This window comes from Mirounga leonina, unplaced genomic scaffold (assembly GCF_011800145.1).
Source record: "Mirounga leonina isolate KUSES-001 unplaced genomic scaffold, KU_Mleo_1.0 Mir_125, whole genome shotgun sequence".
NCBI lineage: Eukaryota > Metazoa > Chordata > Mammalia > Carnivora > Phocidae > Mirounga > Mirounga leonina.
In genome coordinates this window covers 14,146,884-14,166,154 of record NW_023270305.1, presented here as the reverse complement: position 1 = coordinate 14,166,154, position 19,271 = coordinate 14,146,884, and the positions used below count along the sequence as shown (strand labels likewise).

Genomic DNA, 19,271 nt, shown 5'->3' with positions numbered 1-19,271 from the left:
GCCACCCAGGCGCCCCTCTAACAAGTTACTTAATCTGTGTGAACCTCAGTTGACTCATATGCAGAATGGGAATACGGGCTGAGTGTGACACCGCCTGTCAACGTCACAGGAGACACTGATAAGAGCCTTTGGGACGTCAACTTTTTTTTTAGAAGAGTTGACAATATTTAAAAATTTTTTTTTTAAAGATTTTATTTATTTATTTGAGAGAGAGAATGAAAGAGAGAGAGCACAAGAGGGGGGAGGGTCAGAGGGAGAAGCAGACTCCCTGCTGAGCAGGGAGCCCGATGCGGGACTCGATCCCGGGACTCCAGGATCATGACCTGAGCCGAAGGCAGTCGTTTAACCAACTGAGCCACCCAGGCGCCTGGGACGTCAACTTTTAAGAGTGAAGACCGCGGCCAGAGAAAGACTGAACTTAGCATTTTGCTCGCGTGAGGTGGTTGCACTTGCCACAGGCCCAGATGCCAACTTCCTCTCATCTCCTTCCTCACCCCCCACCAGTTCCCACTGGCGACAAGCATGTGCTGGGCAAAACATTCACAGGTCCAGTGTTAAGCTTTGCTAAATAACTTGCAGCTGGAGCTTTCTTGGACGTGGGGGCTCCAATGGCGCAGAATTGGGGAAAGGAGGTACAAGATGGAAGAGAAGTCTGCCTTCATAACCCAGCCGTGATGCGCAAGTCAACCAGTTCACCACGCCTGCCCTCCGTGAGCATCAGACGGTTACTGAGGCTGGCCTCCATGCAAGGCTGCGGGTGGCTATGGCGCGGTGGGGCTCTCCGGGGGTTCTGGGCTCGCTAGAAACTCAGGACAGTGAGACCGTCGGGCACGAGGCAGCAGACTCTGCCAGATGAGGGCGGCAGAGAGCCGGGCCACGTTCAGAGATCTCTGTAGTAGGCCGAGGGCTCAGAGATGGTGTGGGGCGGAGGAGGAAGGGTGCCCACGTTGCCCAGGCTGGGGCAACCTCAGGAAGAAACACTGTTGGAGGGCAGGCAGAGTCCAGGCTGCAGCATGGGGGTCATGTGGGAGGGGGGGACAACTGCTGGGACCGCACAGCAGGAGCCCTGAGAATCTAATTTGTAGGAGGCGAAAAAGCCTTGGGAGTGCCCGTGGGCTGTGATGGCTGCTCAAGTCAGAAGGGGACTCTGGGAGAAGGCATTCACTGGCTTGGTGACCATATTTGTAAGGTCCTCAGATGATTTGGGGTCAGGCTGCATGTTGGGCTGTCTCTAGCGGGGGCCTGGCAGGGCTCATCAGTCACAGCTGTTGCCAAATGACTAATGTCCTTGGCCAGATCCACAGTGAGATGACTTCTTCTTCCTGAGGCATGGGCTGGTGTCTTCCTTAGCCAAAGCTGCTGCTCTGGGCCTTCTCAGAGACCGCAGGAGGGACTCTCCACACAGCAGACGGTTTGTTCTAGGGTGTCTCAGGGCTGCCCACGTTCCCTGGGCCTGCCGAACCCAACAGAGTTTCACCTTCTTCTCAGGGGTCTTCCAGACGCCCAGGCAGGGATCAGATGAGAAGAGGTGCCTGTCAGTCACCAGCGGAGGGTTAGGGACCTCAACTCCCATTCTTCAACCAGGTCTTACTGAGCACCCACCTTCAAAAAAGATTCCCACACAAGTAGGTGCCCTTGCGGCAAGTGTGAATAATGTGGTCACATTCCAGAAGGTTTTTTTTTTTTTTTTAAGATTTCTTATTTATTTATTTGAGAGAGAGCGAGAGCATGAGCAGGGGTTGGGGGAGGAGCAGCAGAAGGAGAGGGAAGATGATGCAGGGCTGTAACCCAGGACCCTGGGATCATGACCTGAGCCGAAGGCAGATGCTTAACTGACTGAGCCACCCAGGTGCCCCCTCCAAAGGGGCTTTTGAGGTCACCTAGTGCTGCCCTGAATCTAGGAGATAGGACACACCAACCATACTCTGAAGTTTCAGGGGCTCCTGGGTGGCTCAGTCGTTAGGTGTCTGCCTTCGGCTCGGGTCCTGATCCCAGGGTCCTGGGATCGAGCCCCGCATCGGGCTCCTTGTTCATCTGGGAATCTGCTTCTCCCTCTCCCACTCCCTCTGCTTATGTTCCCTCTCTCACTGTGCCTCTCTCTGTCAAATAAATAAAATCTTTACAAAAAAAACAAACTTTCAAACATGACTGGCTTTGTGAAGTCCTTTAAAATTTTACATATTCAAATGAAAAACTTCTGGCCCCTTTAAGAAATCAGATTTTACACAGAGAATGAACTGATGGTTGCCAGAAGGGAGGGGGGTGGCGGGATGGGCACAATGCATGAAGGGTAGGGGCGGTACGGGCTTCCAGTTCTGGAATGAGTAAGTCACCAGGAAGGAAGGCCCAGCACGGGGCACCTAGTCAGTGGTACTGTGATGGTGGGGTGCATGGTGACAGGTCATAGCTACACTGTGAGCCCAGCGGAAGCCCCAGAGCTGTCGGATCACTGCTATACTCCCGAAACTAATGTCGCATCCTGTGTCAACTGTACTTCAATAAAAAAAGGAAAAAGAAATTAGATTTCAAATAAAAGATAAATCCTCCTATCCACAGATTATGCTTTTTACACTGACATATAAGAAATCATATCCTAAAGTAGATCACGATGAAGCAGCACAGATTCTCTTATAGGAATATGATCATTGGTGTCTGGGTTTTCAATCAGGTATTTTGTATTATATCATTTATCACCAACAGTGCGCCCTAAAGACAAAAAGAAAGTAACCATAAATTCCTGTCAATCACGAGACTGTTAAAACAATGCTCCAAATTCTATAAAATTGCACATTTTTATAATATGCACTGATTTTAAAAAGGGATTGAAACTATTCTCATAATAGTTCATATGAAATTACAATTCGACTTGAGCGAATTTATTTACATAATTTAGATTAAAAATAGGCTAGACATAAAAACTTAAATTATTCAATTAATAATACTCTTTTTCGGGGTGCCTGGGTGGCTCAGTTGGTTAGGCGACTGCCTTCGGCTCGGGTCATGATCCCAGGGTCCTGGGATCGAGTCCTGCATCGGGCTCCCTGCTCAGCAGGGAGTCTGCTTCTCCCTCTGACCCTCCCCCCTCTCATGCTCTCTCAAATAAATAAATAAAATCTTTAAAAAAAAATAATAATACTCTTTTTCCCCCAGCCTAGTTGAATTTGGGTGGGTGGGGGCACTTACCACCTTTCTGTTCTTTCAGTTAAATTGCCTGTGGCAATTTCAATCTATTTCAAAAGATTCTTTGACCTTGGAACTGAGCCCAAAGTATTACAGTGGGCTCATGATACATGTTTGTTTTTATTGTGTTGATAATGATGAAAAGGAGGCTGGTTTTTCCCAAGGAAAAGCTTTTTTTTTTTTTTTTTTTTAAAGTAGGCTCTACGGGGCTTGAACTCATGACTTTGAGATCAAGAGTCTGACGCTTAACTGACTGAACCACCCAGGCGCCCCTGAAAAGCATCTTTAAAAGTAAGAGCTGATCTGGCATTTCTCCTCTCAGCCGCCTTCAGTCAGGGCTGGCCACTTCCCTCAATTATCCCCACCATCACCCTAGAAGAGAAGAGGCCTATCACCACCCCAGGTATATAAAAGCAGAGGACAGGCAGGGAGACTGAGGTGTTGTAGAATGGAGAGTCCTGTTGTCTTTCCTTCCTCCTTCTTTTCATGGTTTGAGTGGGCTTCCCTACTCTCTCTCCTAGCAGTCAAGGAGGGCACATTTCAACAGGTTCACCCACAGAGAGCAGAAGTGATCGCAGCGGGCCTTTGCCTGGGAGGTGGGTTGGTGGACCTGCCCCGAGCCTCTGGGTGAGGGGAGCCATTGGGATGGGGACAGCCTGCCCTCCCACTGTGGAGAGTGGCAAAGCTGGGTGAGCTTTTGCTGGGCCCCAGACACTGCAGAAGGTGGCCAGGCTTGAGCTGCCTTCCAGGGTCCTTGTTTGCAGGGACACCGCTAGCTCTGGAAGCTAGGAAGATGCAGGAGGAAGAGGTTAAGCTGGACCCCATCTCCCAGAGCAGGGGATTACGTGAGGGAGGCACAAGAGAGCCCACACTGGGCATGTGCCCTGCCCAGCGAGGGCCCCAAAGGCCAGCCACTTTCTGCCTGAGAAGCAGGAGTACAGGCTGGTGCTTGGGTGTGGAGAAGAATCCCCCAGCCCCGAACTGGGCGTGGGGAAGGGAGGAGATGGACATTTAAACTAGACTGGACGTTAGTAACCAAAAGGGAGAGAAAGCAATGGATTCTACCCAAAATGTTACTAAAGGAAAGAAAGAAGCTGCAAACAAAAGCTTTTCATGTTTGTTTCCCTCTGAATTCAACCTGTTGGTTAAACTTTTGCCTTTAGATTCGGATCACATGGGAAAAAGTAGTGTTAGAAAAAAAGAAGCTGGAGAAAAGGAGATCTGGAAGGGGAGGATGAGGGGAAAGAGGGAGAGAGGGCAGAAGGCAGAGGGAAAAGAGGAAAGAAAGGAGGGAGACACATGTGGGGAGATACATTGTTGCAAAACAATGAGAGGAGGGAGAGGTCAAGAACAAAGAGACAGAAAGGCCCACATACATTCTAGGACACATCAGAGGCCACATCCCACAGCCCTGCAGTGGTCTTCAGCGTAAAAAGCAATGTCCCTTGAAATTCTGCATCACCACCGTTCACGCTTTTCTATAGGCTGCTCTCGCATCTTACACTTCAGAAGCTCTCACTCCAAACCGAGTGGTCAGGGAAGCCCCATAGGATGGCAGTTATCTGGCGGGCCCTGGGGAGGGTCACCAGGGCCAAGTCATCCCACGGGCACAATGAAATTGACTCTAGGTCAGATCTGGGGCCGCTAGGACATCACGGTGAAGATGCGTAAATTCCCGGGAAGGCGCCTATCACGAGTTAATGCTGTGCTCTGGGGCCACAGTGTTCGGCTGGAGCGCCTTACTTGGCCAGCAGGCTCATGAGGTAGGTTGAGGTGTTGGTGTCCAGTCTCAGCGGGGGCACCGTGACGTAGGCGGCCGCGTGGGACCAGTCCTGGTGGTAGTAGTGTAAGCCGGTCAGCGTGGCATGCGCCGTGGTGGTCTCGGCCAGAACAACCTTCCCTGCAAGGAGAGAGGTCAGACCATGAGTAGGAAGCCCACCGACCTGAGAGACCATTGGTCTGAATGGTCCTCGGTGAAGGAGCTGAAGTCAGAGAGGAAGGGACTCGCCCAAGCTCCCGAGGGTGTTCGAGAGCACAGCTGGGCTCAAGGCCAGAGCTGCATCGCGCCAGGCTGGCTCCAGGCGAGAAGAACAGAAGGGCAGGGGCGCCGAGGAGGGGCAGCGCCGCACTTGGAAGAGCGCGGCTTGGCTGGAGCTCAGGGGCCGCGGGGCGCTGCTGGGAGGAAGGAGGGGCATCGGCGCGGGTGAGGCAGGCCAGGGGCTCCCAGGAGGGGAGAGGCGGGAGGGGGCGGGAGGGGGCGGGACCTCGCAGGCCATCCTGCCAGAAGGCTGGGAGCCCTTGCTCTGATTTCTAGCCCCAGGTCTGTGACCATGCCTTGGTTTCTCCTGTTAGCAGGACCTCGCTGGCACCCTGAGCCGGCTGAGACCACAAGCACAGATAAAAACCCCCAGGCGCTGCCGGGTGCTCGGCAATAGCAGAAACACAGGCGCCCTGGGGCTCGTACTCAGGGTGCCGGGGGCGGGGGGGGGGGGGGGGGCTGTGAGGGAAGTTGGGCTCACTCAGATGCTGTTATTCCTCCAGGGACTTCCAAAGCATCCCCTGAAATGTCCATTGGAACTGGTCCAGGATTTTATGTCAGTTACCAAGGCAACTGCTAGTAAAACCCAAGAGGCCAAAAAGATAGCAATTAATGAGTTGCCTGAAAACTTGGAAAATTTGACCAGACCCAGGAGAGGTGACAGACACTTTTGTAAAGCTGTTAGGCAGACAGATGTGCAGAGGAAAACAGTGGTTCTAACTCACTGGACCCAGGCTAGAGCAGAGTGCTTCTAAGGGTGACAGGAGACAACAGGGCATACACTGGGCCCCTGGGCTGGCGGGCCCCATAGGGCTACAATCCCACCCCACATGCCCATGTCCATTCCAGCCCCAGGACTCACCTTGCATCTTAGCAGCTGCGATAACCTCACCGGCCGAGATGCTGGACACGTTGACCAGGTAGATCGGGCAGTGGGTCTAAATAAGGAAACCCAGCGGGAAGGAGAGCGCATCAATGCCATGAACCTGCCAAGCACGAGCACAGCCCCAGACAAACCAATGCTGGCCGCAGCACCTCCCCCTGTGTCTCTCAGCCCCACTCTCAGGGTGAGGGTCTTCCACCAGGAATGCGGGGCTGGCGGCCAGAGCACGGACTGCGTGAAGCAGGGAGGAGGCAGGCAGCACTCAGCCCCAGAGTCAGTGGGAATGTCAGGGCAAGAGGTCAGCCGAAATCAAGATGATTTATAATTTAAAACAAGGGACTGTTTTCTGTTCACGGGTGTGAGGACCTAGAGACAGTCGTGGATTATACTCCGTATCTAAAATGACAAAACCTGTTGTATGAGGGCTGCTTTATCAGTAGACAGAATGCACCCTGGACAAGAAACAAAATACAGGAGGTTCAGGGTTCAGAGTCCATGTCAGACAGGACTGGTCTTGCAAATGGACACCTGGATTGTAGTATCGATGAGCTTCTCCTCTGCTGAGCTGGACGACAAAGGTCCATGTCTTCGCTTCTCTGGGCATATGTTTGAGCTAAAAAATAGGAAGCTGGACTTGTGTTGTTCAGATCTGTCCTTACTCTGGGTTAAGTTTCCATCAGGGAGTAATTGATATCGTAACTCTCATTATGCCAGTAAAACAATGTCCCTGTCCATTGTAAATTGCTAACGGGAAACTTTTCCCAAATGTTATTCTGAGGCCTTCTCTGCTTATCAAAATGAGAGGACAGAGAGCTTAGGAACTGGCCCGACAGGTCATATGCTTGGCACAACTTTACTGTCTGATTCTGAGATCTGCTGGACCTCCAACCTCTGTGTTTTCCCTGGTGTTCTTAACACCACCCCTCAGGCTTACACCCTTGGAGGGAGTCCGTGTCTTTCCAGAGGAGAGGTTCTGGAGCATTAGTGCCCACTAGAATCAGGGGTGGGCTATTGAAAACAGATGGCTGGGCATCATGCCCTGTTTCTGATTCAATAGGTCTGCATGGGCCCGAGAATCTGCATTTCTAAACTCCCAACAAATGCTGATGCTGCCGGTCCAGTTACCACACTTAGAAAACCGGTGTTCTAGATGTGACGGTTCAGATTCTCTGAGCAAATTGAACTCTTTACTGATCGTTTAGAAGGAGAAATAACCTTGGTCTAGGGCTCTGCTGTTTATAAACTGCCGTTCCTGCTCTGCCCCCTTTGAGACTCACAACCATCCCGTGAGAAGTGATATTACCACTCCAATTTTAGGTAACAAAATAGTATAGCAGAGTGGTTGAGTGACTTGCATACACTTGAGAGCTTGTATTTGGTAAAGGCCTCACATCCCTTCCTCGGTTCTCATCACCACACTGCATCTGCACCCCCAGATCCTGAGCGATACCAAGGAAAAGTTCTAAGTGGTCCAGAGGTGGAGGTTTAAGCAAACATCTACCGAATTCCTCTACAGGAAGCAGAGTTCAGTTGCAGGGAGGTTCTGTGGCCCCTGAACCCACCTGCCTCCCATGGGAGCCATTTCCACCTGAGCAGTGAAGCCAGACTCAGCAAGCTCAAGGGGGTGGAATAGAGAGCTGGCAGGAAAGACCTAGGCACCAGGTCTGTGGGAATAACAACATTCACCCAGCCAACGGTTCTGGGTTCCTGCAAGTCAGGCATAGTGCTGGCAGCCAGGGCAGAATGGGACCCCGCCGTGCAGACTGAAGAGTCTGGCTTCTGATCCCAGAGTCAAGAATGGGTTGAGGGCAAGTCGGGGTCTACTTACCCTGTTTGCAATGGTGATAACTCGGTGAGTGGCTTCAGCTTCCAACTGTTAGAAACAAAGTACCGGAAGAAAACAAGCTTTACCATCTCTCCCAAGCAAGCCCTCATCTGCTCAAGAGCCCACTTTGTAGAAAGTTCTGGAATATTCAACACAGAGCTGGAAGGGTCCACTGTACCCACAGGGGCTGCATCCCAAGAGCACCAAGCTCCAACCACTCTGCTCCCCCTGAGGCAATCGGAGAACTTAGCACCAGGCATATACTCGCTGGATGCTACTCAGGCCTTAAGTAAAAGGCAACAAAACAAAAGCAAACGGAAACCTAGATTCCCATCTCTCCGTGTTTTCTGGTGTCTTCTCTCCACAGCCACCTCAGCACGGTAGCAAAGGAACGATGCTCACTAATACCAAACTGGAAATTAACCCAGACCAGGGTTTCTGAATCTTGGCACTGTGGACGTTCTGAGTCAGGTAATTCTTCATGGTGGGGGCTGTCTGGGCACCGTAGGATCTAGAAGCAGCATCCCTCAACTCTACCCACCAGAGGCCAGCAGTGCCACCCCCAGGTGGAGAACTGAAAACATTGCTAGGTGTTGCCAAAGGTCCTGCGGAGAGCAAAATCTCCCCTGGCGTGGAGCCTTTAACCACTAGACCACGACAGTGATGACTCATGCTATTAATATCCTATAGTCAAAGCCTTGCTCTTGCCCTCCTATAACTGAGCAAAGCCCAGTCCTGTGCTCACCCGCCCACTCCTGTTCTCACGGACACCCAGGGCCTTGTCTGTCTGATGGCAGTGCCCTCACATCCTGTCTCTGGCTCCTCGTCCCTCAGGGACATGCAGCCACCACCCTGCACTGAAGGCTTTGAAGAAATGGAAAATAGCTTTTTCCTCACGAATGGTGGAGGATGTCTGAATAGGATCACAGGACAAGAAGTCCAATGTGGTCCCTCCGGAGAATTCTCCAGCAGGGAGGGGGACTATCGGGGATGTGTGTGGACGCCCTGCAGCACTGAGCAAGGATAAAACCACAGGTTAGAAGGACGGCAGGGCTTTTCATTACCATCGCCGTGGGTCATGGGGTAGTAAGGGGCAGAGAGCACAGACATGGGTGTGCCTCTGGTTTCTGGTGGGAAGGGTCCAAAGTTTTCCTCAGGTGCTCAAAGCGATGTCATTCAGAAAATGCTGAATCACTGGCTTATAGTCTAGAATTTCTTTTAACACCTGAAGGCACTTTCACTCTGTCTCCCCCCCACCCCCCCGCCCCCCATTCAATTTTGGGGAAAGCAATTCCCGCTGTCCTCACGTTGTCTCCCTCGGATCCCTGAAATCAGAATCAAATCGGGTGGGTCTGGTTTCCCCCATACAGTCTTTCCCAAAGAAGCTTAAGGCCATGTCAACCTCAGCAGGGAGGAGGATGTTCTCTGAAAAGCTTCAGATGAGAATTTCACCCATGGAGAAAGCGACACAACTTATATTTACTGATGTCTCTTCTATCCTAAAGATTCTATGAATCCATAGGAAAAAAGCTGACAAGAGACACAGAAAGTTTTCCTCACCTCCTCTGGGCGGCTGATCTCGATTCCTTCTGGGCCTGTGATACCCAAATCTAGCGCCTCCTTGGCACCCTGAATAAAAGACAGAAAACTGAGAGAACCATACAGATATAGGAAAATCAGAAACCCCAGGGACACTAAAATATGCCGGACGTAGCCCATTCCAATAGGCTTGCTACTTTTCTCACTTCTGTAGTATTCATCTTCCAAAGAGGGCAGAATCAGCACAGGGCTCCCTTGCAGTAAGTCTCTCTTGAGTTTCACTTCCTAAGGATTGAACATATTTTTTCCTCTTAAAATTACAGTTCTGTAATTAGCCAACAGGCTTGGGACATCCAAGACACTCGGTCTGAAAGTCAGAACTGCCCCCACTGAAAGTCTAGTCAAATCTCTAGCTTCCAGCAACACCTAGGTTAACCGTTCCCAAGTATCCTATTTAATTTCCAGGCGTGAAAAGGGGCTCATCTACCAGTGAGGAGATTGTTAATAATATCTCAGCTCTTTTGGGGGTCGGGGGGGGTAACAGGAAAGCAGAGAGTGGACTCTGATTTATCCCGATGCCAAATCTCATTAAGAATATTTTTAGAGGTGCTCCAAATTCTTTTGCTAAAATGGAATTTAAATATCCTATCAGTAGAACTAAGACATCATTATCTAAGACTCAGACACCATTCTGGACTGTAAAGAGATTTTTTTGTTTCATAGACAGTAGAAAAGTTTGGATTTTCTGACTCAGATTTGTCATCTGGGGTGTCAACATCTCACACTTTCTTTTATAACTTATTTTCTCTGAACAAAATTGTGGGATGGGTGATGGGGGGGTCAGGAATCCCCCCAAGAACTGTTTGTACTGGCGCCCCAGCCTCCCCCTTCCCAATATTCTCTATTGCCTTGCCTCGGCCACGAGCTCCCCATTCTCAGCATGGACTCGGGGGATCGCTCCAATGTCCTTGCAAGCGTGTAACACTTGGTACAGCTCACTGTCCCGAAGCATGTACAAGTCTTTGTAGGTCATGAACATCTGGAACGAGTTGACACCCTTCTCCCTTACCAGCGTCTCCATTTCTGCTTTCACCTGGAGAGCAAAATGCAAAGGCAATGCCTCGTGAGTACAGATGTTCAAGAGGCGGGCTGGCGGATGCCGGCCCAGGATGGAGGGGATGTGGGCCAGTCGGCGGAGTGACTGTGTGACCACCCGCCACCTCGCAGTATCTCATTTTCCTCCCACAGGCAGCTGTATGGTTACATGAGCAAACGAACGCAGAACTCCTTGGTAATTTGTCAAGCGTGACACGAACATAGCCTATATTGTTACTGTCCAGGCACGTTTCTGCTATCCCAGAGGCTTGTCCTGCGTTTCTGACTCCAAGGCAGCCTTCTTGGTGAATGCACTAACAGCTTTTACTCCCACGGCTTGTGCCCCCAGCCCCCATAATGGAAGTGGCGTTACAAAGAAGGCACAATAATGCTAAAAATCCAGAGACTGGGGGCGCCTGGCTGGCTCAGTCAGTGAAGCATGCAACTCTTGATCTTGGGGTTGTGGGTTCGAGCCCCAGGTTGGGCATGAAGATTACCTAAAAATAAAATCTAAAAAAAAAAAAAAAAATCCTGAGACCCTGGGAAAAATCTAATTTAGGAATGTGAATAAAGCTATGTGAATAAGAAGATTCATTCCAACATTATTAGGATGTAAACTGGAAACTGGGATGAGAAAATGGAAGCAACATTGGTCTGACAATAGGAAAATAACTTGAAGTTTATCTCCATGAAGACCATGCAGCCAAATAAAAAATGCTCCCACGTAAGTGAAAGAGTTACTATGTAAAAAGCACCTGTGAAAAACAGACTGGAAGGAAATAAGCTAAAACAATAGTGGTTGTGTTGGGGGGGTGACCAGATGATGGGCTTCTTTTCTGTTTTTAAAATCTATAGTTAGAGGGCGCCTGGGTGGCTCAGTTGGTTAAGCGACTGCCTTCGGCTCAGGTCATGATCCTAGAGTCCCTGGATCGAGCCCCGCATCGGGCTCCCTGCTCGGCAGGGAGTCTGCTTCTCCCTCTGACCCTCCCCCTTCTCATGTGCTCTCTCTCTCAAATAAATAAATAAAATCTTAAAAAAAAAAAAATAAAATCTATAGTTAGAAAGAAATTTTTTTTTTTTTTAAAGATTTTATTTATTTATTTGAGACAGAATGAGAGAGAGAGAGAGCACATGAGAGGGGGGAGGGTCAGAGGGAGAAGCAGACTCCCTGCCGAGCAGGGAGCCCGATGCGGGACTCGATCCAGGGACTCTAGGATCATGACCTGAGCCGAAGGCAGTCGCTTAACCAACTGAGCCACCCAGGCGCCCCTAGAAAGAAATTTTTTGATAATAACAAAAAAGAATCTGAAATTCTAGAGGCATGGAAGTCCCCACAACCTCCGGGGACCTAGGGATGGCTGGCCTGGCCTCAGTGTGGCTGAGAATCGGAATGGACGCTCTATTCCAGGCCAACTCGAGGGGGAGGGAATAGAGAAGCTTGGGGTAGGGTCGTCCACCCAGGAGGGTGTCCAAATAAACAAAACCCCCACTTGTGTAGGGGCTGGCTGACATTCAGGGTGGTCTGAGCCTTTTCCCAATACCAGGAGGGAGGTCTTCATGGTGTGAGGCTTGGGGGGCTCTGAGGCCTTTCCTCAGGACCAGGTTGGAAATAACGGAGGAGACTGGGTGAGCCCCACACTCACAGCTAAAAACCAAGGGCAGAAGTACACAAGGCTTTTAATTACCATCTGAGAAGGGAGTCAGGCCCTTTAGGCCAGGCTCCACAGCTGAAGGATTTTGTAAAATGTCTTAATGCTTGTTTTTTTTTTTTTTTAAAGATTTTATTTATTTATTTGACAGAGAGACACAGTGAGAGAGGGAACACAAGCAGGGGGAGTGGGAGAGGGAGAAGCAGGCTCTCCGCTGAGCAGGGAGCCCGATGTGGGGCTCGATCCCAGGACCCTGGGATCATGACCCGAGCCGAAGGCAGACGCTTAACGACTGAGCCACCCAGGCGCCCCTTGTTTTGTTTTTTTAAAGTAGACTCCATGACCAATGTGGAGTTTGAACTCACGGCCTTGAGATCAAGAGCCGCATGCTCTACCAACAGAGCCAGCCTGGCGGCCCAGTGCTCGTTTCTTTTTATGATTCTAGGGCACCCACACAAGAACCGGCACATGGTGATTAATACAGAATTGAGGAAAGAACGAACACCCAGCCTGCTTCCCTGGGGTAATAAGCAGTAAAACTCCAGAAATGAAGCAAAATCTAAACGCCTGTCTATCTGTTTTTTAGGAGGAGCAAGGAGGTGGGAATCGGGGTGTGGGCCTGGGGCCTGGGGCAGTGGGAGGACAGGAAAGCCAGAAGTGAAGGCCACAAAGGCTGAAGTGAGAAATGGCTCCGTGGGAGGCAGCCTCAGCCATGCGCCAGGAGCAGCCTCCGGGCTCTCAGAGTGGGGGCTGGGCCCCCAGAGGGAAGAAGGGGCCCTGTCCATTTGTTCCAGGCAGCACTGAGCCAGGATAGCACCCTCCGTTCTGTTCTGAGCCCTCAGGGCCATGCTGTCCCTTCCAGCAACAACGACACGACCGTTGGAGCCTGACTCTTGCTCACTACTCAGCAGCAGCCCCCTTAGGTGCCGCTGCCATCGAGATGCTGCTGTGGGCTGAGCAAGGATTCAGAGCTCCCTACACCTCTGTCTTAGGCCTTCTGTGTCTGATGGAAAACTGGCCCTTTAAATTAAGAACAAGCCTTCTCACCCCCTTGTGGAATCCTGTGGTTTTTTTTTTCTTTTGGCATTTGGGGGGGGCTAGGATGGTGGGGGGGTCCCACACCTGTGGGAGAGTACCCCAACCTAGCCGGCTCCGACCAGACTGCCCCTCTGCCTCAGAGAGCTTTCATTCTTCTTTTGGGATTCCAGCCAGCACTGTTACCTTGGGTGCCCACCAGGTGATCCCCACGTGCAGGGCGTAGTCACAGCAGACCTTGGGGTCGGCCAGACCCCGGCACTTCTCGTAGGCGTCCACCAGGGAGGTCTCCTTATCAGGCAGGACGTGGCCGATGACCATGGTGGTTCCTCCGACTAGCGCCGCCTGCAGGGGACAGGAAGAGCAGTCTTGTCACATCCCTTCCCACATGGGAGTCGCCGATGCAGGGAGACACGGGGGGGGGGGGGGGGGCCCAACAACAGACCCTATCAAGCAAGAGGCTGTGAGTCCCCAGTGCAGCAACGCTTGGGAAACTGTAAGGAGCCGGACATGCAGGACCCAGTGTGTAACCTTCACCCCCACTGTGGATCTAGCACACAAACCTGCTTCTTCCTTGTCTCGGAGTGTGGCTCGGTGCTTTGGAAAAACCACTTCGTGTGTTACTGGAGCCTGAGGCCAGCCTCTCCTTCCCAAAGAGCAGACTGCCCCCACCCACAATGATTCTGGCCAACTGGAGTATGTAGATGATGCAACCAAATGCTCAATGTAATGTGTCTATTTTTAATATTTATTTAGTCACCCAGACGTATTTAAATCCTAACGAAGCAAATGTTAATTTGGATATGTCATTTTGTTTTATTCTCTCGTATTTCATGAAACAATTTTATTTACTTATTTAAAATATTTTTTATTTATTTGATAGAGAGCACAAGCTTCGGGGAGGGGCAGAGGGAGAAGCAGGCTCCCCACTGAGCAGGGAGCCCGATGCGGGGCTCGATCCCAGGACTCCCAGGACCCCGGGACCATGACCTGAGCCAAAGGCGGACGCTTAACCAACTGAGCCACCCAGGCGCCCCTTCATGAAACAATTTTATTCAAAGTTTTCATATGCACCTTCCACATGGGGGTTTTTGTCTTCAGTTTTTCCAAGCACATTAAGTTCATTTCCATTTATCTTGTTTGAGATAGAGCACTTTTTAGGTCCCTGTATGATTTATCAATGAAAAATTATCCTATTCACAATCTCCACAAGATACCACTTCAAGAGAAATCTTTAAAAAGCCTACTTGTAATAAAAAAAAAAAAAGCATACCTCCAGGAATAATTACCAAATCTGTATTAAAGATCCACCTCCCCCACACATACTTTTTTTTGAACCAGTTTGGTTGGGTGACCTGCACAAGCTTCCAGAACTAGCATTGACTAAAGGCTGTTCCAGGCTAATGTGTTGTTCCCAAACAAAACTTCATCAAAATAGAATAATTAAGAGAGGGCTCCACTACTCTGTGAGTGCTCTGATAGAAGTTGACTCTCTTTTTCCAATGAGTAAAAGTTTGGACAAAACCTGTCCTTCAACTTGGGCCAAAATTTGAGTCCCCACTCGCCACCTCCCAGCTGGATAACCTCAGCCACATTACTTAACCTGTCTGACATGCTTTACCTATAATAGCTACTATAATAGCTACTTAACCTCTCTAAGCTTTACCGAAATTAGCTTCCTTGCTGGATAGCTGGGAAAGTCAAGTGAAACACCTCGAATAAAATGGACGGAGTGAAGTCTATCCTAATGTGTGTTTAATTATCCAGACTTTGGCTGTTTATCTCCGTTTTCTGTAGGGGAGAAAAACAGGACAATGAAATTGTCTTGATGATTTCATGCTCCTCTAGTCAGTCAGATCCTTGATCACAAATCAGAAATATTGCTGGGGAATGGGGAACTGAAAAAAAATTCAGTTCTGTGGCCAAACAACAATTAAAATGAAAACTCTTGCAACACAGATTTTCCACGCTGACCCTGACTTGGCCAGGGAGAAAACTCGCCATGTTGTCAAGATGTCAGGGGTCCCACTTCTTGCATGGCTTAAAACAACCAACAGAGGGCGGTAGTTCTGCGGTACACAAAGGGGGAACCGGGATGGGGGTGAGGGGGCAGGGAAATGAGAGAAGGGGAAGAGCAGCAGATTGTGGCTTTACTAGTTGGCTTCTATTTGTGATCCGGCTGGATCTGCCAGGCTGATTCATCCTTGCAGCAGGTGGTTGTACTCTATTCTGCCCTGAAATGCATTTCTTGCCTTTACACGTGGACATGGGGTGTGTCAGATATTGGGAATTTATACACTAAATTGTTTTATTTATTTTATACACTTGTTTTATTGGTTCTAGATTGCTTTCCTTTGCACTCCCCTATGTGTGTGGCCTTGGATAGAAAAAGGGGGACCTGGAAACAGCACAGTATGATAAGAGAGCCAAGACTTTTCTTAAGATCTGTGGGTCCCAGAGCAAGAGTAGAAAAGGAGGTCCATGTGATGAATCTCTAAAATGGTTAAAAGTTACAGATCAAGCTGTTACACAGAATACATTCTATCCTCCTACTACTCTGACAAATATATGGCTGAGAAGGCCAGGCCTGAATTTAGAGCTCTTGGGAGTCCTTGTAGCTCTGAGCTACATTGCAGGGGATGTTGGCCTTCAGCCTTTGCACCTGCCCCCAGCTCACACCCCTGACACTGGGGTTCATCCTGCAGTCTGCGGGTCTAAGATCTGCTCACTCCCTGCAAAATGCTGCCCTTGGACCCAGGCGTGCACACACTGGTAGTCTGGCCCCCAAGAGGACGGATTCAAGCTTGCATAGGTCCTGGAAGTGCTCAGGATTATTTGTTAGGGAATTCCAGGGATCCTGAGTCTAGAAGAGGACAATGGGCTCTGGGCAGACATGGCCCCTCTTGCCTGAGTCTAAGGACAGTAACTGAAGAGTTCTGGTAGGTGTCCCAGGACGGTGGTGCTGACTTTCCCACTTACTGGCTGGAATCCAGGGCCAGCTGTGTGCCCGCTCTGCACCTCACCTCCTGGGGGCCCAGAGATGATCTAGTGGCAATGGATGTGAGAGCACCTGCAAGCTGGGAAGGGGCACATAAATATCTGGAATAATTATTTCTGCTATAACCTCCGGCCTCAAAACAAGAGTTTAACAGGATCAGCAAATACTCCCCCAGCTGCAGGCTCAGGAATCCAGACCAGATGCTGGATGTACAAGGATGTTCGAGCACTTGTTTCCTGTCAGGCAAGATATACAGAGCTGGCTTTGAAAATATGTACTGTTCCAACCCACGGGACGAATGCCGACAAGCTCTGTCTTCCTGGGAGTGTGATATCACAGATGTGACAGACCTTTTTACTGTCATCCCACACAAAACAGCCTTTAGAAATCAACAGAGAGCACGACCCAATCCTGTTCCTGAGGCTTTCAAAGGGATTATGTTTACGAACACGGGGCTGTGTGACTGCTGAACGTTCCTGGTTTTATGCAAAGATGGTGTTGGTTGAGCAAGCTGTGGACGATGTTTAATGGAAGTCAACAGAAATGATGTTCATGGAGTCTAAGTCGTAACATGGAAAAAGGGTGATACTATAATGAGTGAAAATGGCAGAATTCAATATGTGTACCCAAGATGCTGAGAAGTATGTTTAAACACACAGGCACCCACACAAGGAAAAACATGGGAGGAAATAGACCAAAATATTAACAAGGACTGTTCTGAGTGATGAGAGTCTGAGTTATTTTTTTTCTAGTTTTCTGAAATCTATTTAATAGACTATATTACTTTATTTATAATATCCTTTTTATTTTATTTTTTTTTAAAGATTTTATTTATTTATTTGACAGAGAGAGAAATAGCAAGAGCAAGAACACAAGCAGGGGGAATGGGAGAGGGAGAAGCAGGCTTCTTGCTGAGCAGGGAGCCCAATGTGGGACTCGATCCCAGGACCCTGGGATCATGACCTGAGCCGAAGGCAGACGCTTAACGACTGAGCCACCCAGGCGCCCTATAATATCCTTTTTAAACATAAATTTAGAGGAGGCTAAATATTTAACATTTAGTGAACCATGTGAGGCGCCTGGGTGGCTCAGTCGGTTAGGCATCTGACTCTTGGTTTCAGCTCCGGTCATGATCTCAGGGTCCTGGGATCAAGCCCCATGGGGCTTCCTGCTCAGCAGGAGTCTGCTTGAGATTCTCTCTCTTCTTCTCCCGCTGCCCCTCCCCGCTCCCCCCATCCCACGTACTTGCACTCTCTCTCTCAAATAAATAAATCCTTAAAAAATTTTAGTTAACCATGCTTATGTGTTCAAAATACTTTTAAAGTTATGAATCAATTCAAACATACAGTAGAAGTATAGAAAATAGGGGCGCCTGGGTGGCTCAGTCGTTAAGCATCTGCCTTCGGCTCAGGTCATGATCCTGGGGTCCTGGGATCGGGCCCCGCATCGGGCTCCCTGCTCAGTGGGGAGCCTGCTTCTCCCTCTCCCACTCCCCCTGCTTGTATTCCTGCTGTCGCTGTGTCTCTCTCGGTCAAATAAAGTCTTTAAAAAAAAAAGTATAGAAAATAATACAACACATAGGCATGAGCCCACCACTAGTCAAACATAACAGATTTAATACTTTCTGCTGTTTTTTTAAAAAACATCAAAAAAAAAATGGAATATAAGCAATCCAAACAAAGCCCTCCATCCTGTTCTCCATCCCTCTCCCTTGAGGTTGATATAAATTGCTCCCATCTATGTTCTTAGGCTTTGACTATGTTTGCTTTGTGAATTTAAAAAATTTACACAAATGGTATTGGATTGTCCATACCTTTTTGCAACTTGCTTTTTAAAAAAACTCAACTTTTTTTTTTTTTTTTTAAGATTTTATTTGACAGCGAGAGAGGGAACACAAGCAGGGGGAGTGGGAGAGGGAGAAGCAGGCTTCCCGCTGAGCAGAGAGCCCCCCGTGGGGCTCGATCCCAGGACCCTGAGATCATGACCTGAGCCGAAGGCAGACGCCTAACGACTGAGCCACCCAGGCGCCCCAAAACTCAACATCTTTAAGATCTATTTCATTCACTTTAATTAGCTGTATGAATACTCCTCCACGTAGATACTCAATTTCGGGTTCATGGACATTTACCACCACACATGGTGCGTGAGTATTCCTGCTCACACACGAACAGTCCCCGCGTTCAGTGCATAGGATACTAGAAAGTGGCTGTGTAGCTTCGCGGCGCACGCGCACTTCCAATTTTACCGGCCTGGCCCAAGGAAGAGCCAATTTACGGGGGTCTCCCGGAGCCTCGTGGCTGACCACAGCTGCCCATTTACCAACACAGGTCCTTAAGTTTTTATGTAAACTGCTGTCCAGCCAAGCACCCCCCACTGAGTATGTGGCATTTGTTTTTATTGTGAATGTGGGACTTCACATCTCTATTAAGTTAATATGGATATTGGGACCATTTGTTTAACCAACAGACTCAGCATCGTGATACACATTTGGCAGGAGATGAAACATAACCTGAGTATTTCAAAGGGTTACTGTTATTTGTTTTTGACATTTGTGATATTCTGCTGGGTAAATCTGGAATTACTTGACGTTCGGTAATGCTCACCTCCATTTGTTTCCTAATAAAACCCAATATACTTAATGGTAATCCATTTTATGACCCACTTTCCAGGCACACACTTGGCCAGAACTTGTACTGAAACTCAACTTAAACCTGATCGAAAGCTCGCCTTTATGCTTCAGAAGTTCATCAGATTTTTATCTTCCAATTCCACACCACTTCCTGCCCCGCAACCCTTCTCCCAAAGAAGAAGCTTGTTCCAAGGCTGAACCAATAGGTCAAGGCACAAACTTTGGGCTCTGCTGTTGAGAAGGCAGTTGGGCCAGAGCTAATCCGAGGGGTTTTTCACTGGGGAAGGGGGAGGGGCTTCCTGCAGTGTATAGAACGCTCTATACTTCGCATAGAAAAGGGGATTTGTTTTCGGGGAGGTGACTGGAATCAGAAAAGCAGGATCTGCTTTTGCCTAGACCT

The 19,271-nt window shown here is 49.2% G+C and overlaps 1 protein-coding gene across 1 annotated transcript in view; it reads right to left on the bottom strand.

Annotated features, from left to right (window-relative positions):
• The window catches only part of DPYSL5 (dihydropyrimidinase like 5), a 49,771-nt gene that overhangs the window by 11,274 nt on the left and 19,226 nt on the right, over positions 1 to 19,271 (bottom strand). The window contains exons 2-7 of the mRNA XM_035000458.1: positions 13,431 to 13,589; positions 10,379 to 10,558; positions 9,487 to 9,555; positions 7,930 to 7,974; positions 6,081 to 6,156; positions 4,924 to 5,080 (exon numbers count right to left, since the gene is read on the bottom strand). Coding sequence (XP_034856349.1) covers positions 4,924 to 5,080; positions 6,081 to 6,156; positions 7,930 to 7,974; positions 9,487 to 9,555; positions 10,379 to 10,558; positions 13,431 to 13,589 — 686 coding nt within the window. The remainder of the gene's footprint in view (positions 1 to 4,923; positions 5,081 to 6,080; positions 6,157 to 7,929; positions 7,975 to 9,486; positions 9,556 to 10,378; positions 10,559 to 13,430; positions 13,590 to 19,271) is intronic.